Consider the following 7,211-nt stretch of genomic DNA (forward strand, 5'->3'; position numbering starts at 1 on the left):
CTCTTTTAAGATTTATATACACAATATATAAATAATAATATTAATAAACAATAATATTTAATAATTAAAATAATTAAATACACAATGAATGATGCGTGCTGTGTATCAGTCCAATCAAAAAAGGTGTAAGATGACTGTGACCTCCGCTACTGCGACTTCCGTTTGTGATAATTAAATGGAACACGAACGGGAATGCCTTTCATAATAGAAGAAAAAAAAACGTAAGTATGTGATTCTTCCTTAAGATGCTTATTTCTTCACTCAAGAACCAATAATGAAAGAATCAATAGTACAAGCGATTGACTACAACTTGCCTCCAATATACTGTCGCAGACATTGTCATATTTCATGCCCAAATCTTAATCTTCATAACCTTATTTACGAAAAAGTACGCATATGTGATACAATCTTTCGCATAATGATGTACATAAAACATATTGAGAATAGGTCATATTTATATTTGGTATTAAATGAGACAAAATAACGGCGCGCTTAAAAGGACATTATTGTACTTGTTTGAGAAAATGGATATAGAAGAATGTATATAAGAAAAGCAATTTTGAGAACATGCGATAATGAACGATGATGATATGTTGCTGCAGTATCGCGCTTCATTAAATCAGACATGTAGGGGAGAAATGCTTTTGCACTTTTTTTTTTGAATAAAAAAAAAAGAAACATTATACTATTCAATCAAAACAAATGCTTTATGCTCTATTGCATTTAATTATCGGCAGTTTAATTACGCGGTAAAATAAGACAAGACATTTCAACAAGTAGATTGTCGTGAAATTTCGATATAATCTTCGTTTGTATTCACTTACATAAATTTAAGCGTATTAATACAATAATAACAACACACATGTTTAAGTAAAATGTTATATGCTTTTCTCATTTCTGCACACATTTGCTCTTGTTTTCCGGTGTCAAAATAGCAATCTCTAACTCAAATATATAATTATTCTTTATTTACACGTATGACTATGTTAATCTAACAGTATATTTATTCTATGTTTTTTTCAAGGGTAGTTGCACGTTGATTACTTAATTGCACTTTAATCGACACATGGTTCGAATTTTTCGATAATATTTCGCTGTCTGATAATTTAGCGTGAATTACATTAAGGCATCCGAGCACAATATCGGATTGGTTATCTATATTTACATATGCAACAAGTTAAATCAATAACGTGCGCTGCCATTTCAAAAACATAATGCTTTAAACGGACTGAAAAAAAACATTAACTGATTTGAATCTTATATCTGGTCAATCAGAAAAAAATAATTTTTTTTAAGGAAATATACAGGGTGTCTCATTTTAATCTCCTCAGGCAAATATCTCAAAAACCAAGCCCGGAAGAGAAAAATGTTTCAGACAAAAGTTGTTTGGTTTCGAGGGGGCCATAAGATGGTACCATTGGTTTGATCTTGGAAAATCATTTGAAGGTCATGTGAAGGTCAACTTTAAAATCTTAAATAAAAACCCCCATTTTTTATTTAGTATTCTTGTAGCTGACATCGAGAGCTTTCCAAGACACTATAATAAAGTATTTTTTTCATTAAGTACTTTTTGAGTTATTTTATATTTTAATCTGACATATTTTGATATAAAAAATAAAATATTTCGTAAAATATTCAGTTTTCGATAATCTTACCGTAATACTTTTATGTACAGAATAATGCGACAAATCAATTAGTATGATATGATATTTATTATTATAATTATGTTATTATATACTAATTATTAATAAAATGGTTTATATTAATTATATATTAATATAATTTGAAATATTGAAAATGAATTGTTTTAATGCAAAGGCGCGAAACTATACCGTAAGAATATACCAGACTATACCATTTATTACATATTTATTAATCAATTGAAATTTGTCAATTTATAATTTGTCGCATTTATAATAAATATTATCATATTTATATCGTACATTATATAATAATTATAATATTATACAATTTTTAAATATATAAAGTGAGTATAGAAAAATTTAATATGTAAAATGCGTTATTATTTTCATGATTCCGATCTTTCTTTATATTCTCTCGCAAGTCGACACTAAATTCATTCAGATATAACATCAACATCTCGACAAGACTCTTATGCAAAAGTCTCTCGCAACGTGATGAGATATCTGCGTGAATGCGATTCCCGGGCTGTCTGCGACACTTAGAAGAGTGGTTTGGACAGGCAAAAAGCCTTTAATCGAGATCCCACAGGCTGTGCACTCAATAAAGCAGAAGGGAGCCCGATGACGCAGGTGTCGCACACTTGCGAATAAAGCGAGTCGTACAAGAAGACGCTGAGGATTAAGGTAGATGTTAGGATTATTCGAGACATCGTGGCGTAGTTAAACGGGCGAATCGGGATTCCGAGATTTCTAGCGCGAGTGCATGGTAAAGGGTGTTATTTAACGATCGCCCCTTGTGTTCAACAAGGCACCTCGCGCTGGTCGTGAGAGATTTCAAGGGCAAACACGTGTTGCGAACGTTTCGACGGAAAGCTCGAATTTTCAGCACGCATATATACATATATACGCGGATATATACATTCTTTCTTGCTCTTTTCTATCTTTCTTTTATGCATATTTTTTACCTAGTTTATAATAAATATTCGTGTTTAAAAAATATGACAACATTTATCCATCTGCCGATCAGAACACCAATAAAGTATTAAAACGCTATAAATGATGAAAACTTTATCAGCAAAAAGAGAATATTTTGCAAAAAAGATAAATATACAGGATGGTTCATTTAAAGTATTACAGGTGAATAGCTTTGAAATTATTAATAATATAAAAATATGTTTTAGATAAAAGTCGCTTGGATGGATGGAGGATATATGACGACGTAATCAGAGTTATGTAATTTAACATTATTTTCAAGGTCACTTTATAGTTAACCCAATTTTTTTTTAATGGAATGTATACTTTTGCTGTCAGCATCATCAAGAACTTTTCTAGGTAATTTTAACAATTCTATTGGGTGATTGCATAAGTTCGTGCCCGATTTAAATATAAACTTCAATAGATTATATTTTAGAGATAACACTTTTATTAATCAATTATATAGTCTCCATTCTTTTCTACAATGGTTTTCCAACGATCTATAAGCTTGTCGATTCCATTTTTGAAGAAAGAACTTGGTTTTTCTCGAAAAAAGTTTGTAAGGTGGTTTTCGACAGCTTCCTCGGAATTAAGATTCTTGCCATTTAAACTATTCTACAAAGACCGGAACAGATAAAAATCTGAAGGCGCAATATCTGGAGAATATGGCGGGTGCTGCAGAATTTCCCATTGCGACTCCTGCAGTTTTCCTGCAGCTTATTCCTTTCAGTCAGGAGATGCGGCAGCCACGTATCAAGCTTGGAAATGTATCCAAGCTTTTTTAAATGACGAAAAGCGGTTGAATTATCGATGTTTAGCCTCTCAGCAATATCCTCAGTTGTAATCCTTGGGTTTCTTTCCACTAAGGCATGCACAATGTCATCATCGATGCCAGAAGGCCGTCCAGAGCGGGGTTGATCCTCCATGTTGAAATCACCATTTCGAAATCTGCCAAACCACTTTTTGACTGTTCGGAGAGCAGGAGCGCGGTCCAAATAAACGCTTTGAATATTTTTTTCTGCAATCCCAACACTCACGCCTTTCCAAAATTCATATAGCATTACATGCCGCAAATGCACCTTTCGTTCTCCATTTTTAATGATTTCTCTTATGCACAAATGGACTTATCTGAACAATGTCTGATGCTAAATTGACATAAGACAACGTCATCTATTCGGTGTAAGCGACAATTACCACACGAAAACAATAGAACTCCGCCAAGCAGCAACTTAATGCCATCTATGAAAATCGGGTACGAACTTATGCAATCATAGATAAGATATCATTTAATTAACATCGTGAAGTTAGAGAGAGCGCGAATACGCAATGGCAGCGCGAACCTTGTTAAATTAGCGCGAGTTTGCATTATATTACCCGTGCGTTAACTTGTAAATACTGATACTTATTCCCCCCCCCCCTTTTTTTATGTGTTTGCAAGCTTTTTGTCGTAGTACACTCTGCTATTTGTTGAAAATAAATGTTGTCAAGAGTAAGATTGAACCTTCGTAAGACTTGTAAAATATTCGGATGCAAACGGTCGTCAATTTGAACATTTATAATAAAGAGTGATCACACAAGGAATTCTGTTGTTTCTAAAATGCCAATTTGAGTTAAAATTCTAAAATACCATTTCATTAAAAAAATTAGGTTGATTTTAAAATGACTTTGAAAATAATGTATCTTTTAAAATATATAACATCATACTCTACAAGGAATGAAGAATCAACGCAGGCCAGTCGCAATAGCGGAATACGATTTAATTCGAATTAACAAGCTGAAATAAAACGTAAATCGCGAAGCTTCCAAGGAAGCCGAAAGAAAGAGGAGATCGGAGGGAAGGAACAAGAGAGAGAAAGGGCGCTCCGGGAAGAGCGCGCGATGAAAACGGAACACACGCGCAAGAGGCAAGTATTGTATTATCCGGCACGAGTAACCAACGGAGACCTTCACCAAGACCGAGATAGGTCGACATTGCCCCTGTGCACCGCGTGCTCGTCGCACCCCGCCCTACAACAGTAGCGGCAGGCGGGAGAACCAGCCGTCACAAGCAACAGCGACAGCAGCGGCAGCGAAAACAGCAACGATAGCGACCCCTGCCGTCCCACCGCTACTCTTGTCATCATCATCACCACTACTGCTACGCCGCAATCCCTCCTGCCTCCTGCGCTCACCCTGGCCTAGAGGAATAGCCTTGCTCCTGTATATATGACGATGGGGATGAGGTGTCGACCGTGGCAACGGGGGATGCACGAGGGTCAAGAAGGGTTAGGGGGCGAGGGGATGGACGAGAATACGGCGAGGGGGATGAACGCAAGCGCGAACGCAGACGCAATAGGTGGACGAAACGGCGCCGAGCATTCCGGCAACGCCAGACAACGCGGCACAATCGAGACGCGATAATCGTCGTAGGATCAGGAAGAAACTGAGAGAGAGAGAGAAGAAGAAGAGAGAACCTTCAACTACCGTCGTGTCTACCATATATATCCGTTTGACACGGTCAGTCCGCAGCATCCGGCGTGCACCGAGGATGGGAATCGTAAAGACGGCGTCGGAGAGCATACTCGAGGAGACAGTTCTGCCGAGCGAGGAAGCGAATTATTCGCTGCAGGGTCATGCCGGTGAGTTGATCTTTGTAGTTTTACGCGCGAGAAACGAGCAACGATATCAGATGCCAGAGGTGATCAAGGGGTCGCCTGTCGTTTATTCGCTCAGCTCGTTCGTCCAGAGCTTGAAGAGCGACGCAGGAATTCAGACCGCTCGCGATACCGCCGCTTTAAAGGCGATGTGGCGAGAGCCGCCCACTCGAGAGCAACTGCTAACAGGTGTTTGGAGATACAGATATACCGTCCCTGGTACTTCCTGGTGCGCCGGATCAGTATCATCGGAAAATTCGATCTTCGGCGCTATTGTAATATCGGATTATACTTGAAATTATACTTGAATTCGCAATTTACAGTTTACATTTTACGTGATAAGGTATGCTAATTACGTTCAGATCATTTGCGTGATCGCGGGTTGCTCAGAGAGGATCAGTTATACCAATTGATTGGCGTTAATTAAGAGGAACAGTTTCAAATTTTGATTCAAGCTATAACGTGATAAATTGTTAAGATACATTTGTTTTTATTTAATATCGTAGATAGATAAAGTATTGTCCAAATGTTAAAATAATTGATTTTGTTTTTATTGTGAGGAGAATTAAATATCTATATATTTTAAATAGAAAAACCATAAAGATCTTTTTTGAAATTTGATGTTGAGTTGTGTATAGTGGCTAATCACCAATTGTGCTTCTAATAAATTGCAAAGCATATGAATACATATTCAATTTTCAAAAGTTATATGTCATTGTCATTAACATTATGTTCCTAATGTCGCGTGTGATGGTGCTTTTAATATATAATATGTATGCAAAAGTAACACTTTTTTTAACACTATTTATATTTATAAGAATCGATAAGCGCCGGGATAAAGTTTTACAAAGAATATGGCGACTTTGCTTCCATGCCCACGCTTTGCGACACAGTCGGTGGAAATTGGCAGATAAAATTGGAAACATTGTCTGTCAATCATTCTGATAACAAACGCGTCTCTGATCCAGATCTACTTTCAATACGGATATTGCGTTGTATTGATCAAAACCAGGTTACTGTAGACTGACCCAATTTCTACTCGTAGGCATAAGTCACGAATCGATTAGAGGCCGCGAATTAAAGCCATATAAAACATTTGCAAGCCAATCAGCCGCATGCATTTCCTTAATTTTCGAGTTTACTCTCACATCCGGCACAATTTGCGTGCATAATTTGTTTCCATCTTATGATATTTTGCCTATTTCGCAACCGAATTATTTATATATGTTTAATTCTGGCGAAAGAAAAGCATTTCCACAAATGTTGCGGAATTACAATAATTATAATAAAGCAAGGTAACTTTGTATTGGATTATATTGTAACCTCGCGTATAAAAATAATCCTATATTAATTTCAAGGTAAATCATATGATAAATCACGTTACTGCAGAAGCATTCAACATATTGCTTATACACAGATTACTTCGAAAATGTGTATATGTAGAATGAGAGATGTGGAACAATATGAGATTATTGCCCTTGGCCTTATAAGTCCTCGACGGTTCGATTAAAACTTGCAATTTTTCCTGCAAGATACTAAACTTAAATATGCGCTTTCACGGCTAGTCGTGAGTGAAATTAATAGCAAGATGTACCGAAAGATTGAATAATTTCGTATGACGCATGATACGTTGTTATTATTACGATATTGGTATATTATCTGCATAATTAAGCTGCAACGCGTGAAAAGGACACGCGTATAATTTTATCTATAATGACATCAATTAATTAATTGATGTGACTCTCTAAACGAGAGCAAATTGCATATCGTTCGTGCAATTACGGCGATTGTGCATATTTTTATAATAACGAATTATTATCCCGCTTTTATCGAGATAGCAATACGTTATCATTATGACAACCATTGCGAGAATTTATGTGATTAAAGACCGCAATGTGCTGGTTAGTCGTGTTAAATCAAGTCTTCATTATCCGTTTATAGTGCAGATATGATTTGGAAA

The 7,211-nt window shown here is 36.2% G+C and overlaps 1 protein-coding gene across 2 annotated transcripts in view; it reads left to right on the forward strand.

Moving 5' to 3' along the window:
• The first annotated feature begins 4,967 nt into the window (after window positions 1-4,967).
• LOC138941949 (synaptotagmin-10) overlaps window positions 4,968-7,211 on the forward strand; it is a 36,988-nt gene continuing 34,744 nt past the window's right edge. For both annotated transcript variants that reach the window (XM_070311923.1, XM_070311922.1), the window contains exon 1: window positions 4,968-5,236. In XM_070311923.1, coding sequence (XP_070168024.1) covers window positions 5,146-5,236 — 91 coding nt within the window. In that variant the 5' untranslated portion in view covers window positions 4,968-5,145. The remainder of the gene's footprint in view (window positions 5,237-7,211) is intronic.

Source organism: Polyergus mexicanus, unplaced genomic scaffold (genome assembly GCF_030449975.1).
Source record: "Polyergus mexicanus isolate NDT 795.1 unplaced genomic scaffold, iyPolMexi1.0 SCAF_21, whole genome shotgun sequence".
NCBI lineage: Eukaryota > Metazoa > Arthropoda > Insecta > Hymenoptera > Formicidae > Polyergus > Polyergus mexicanus.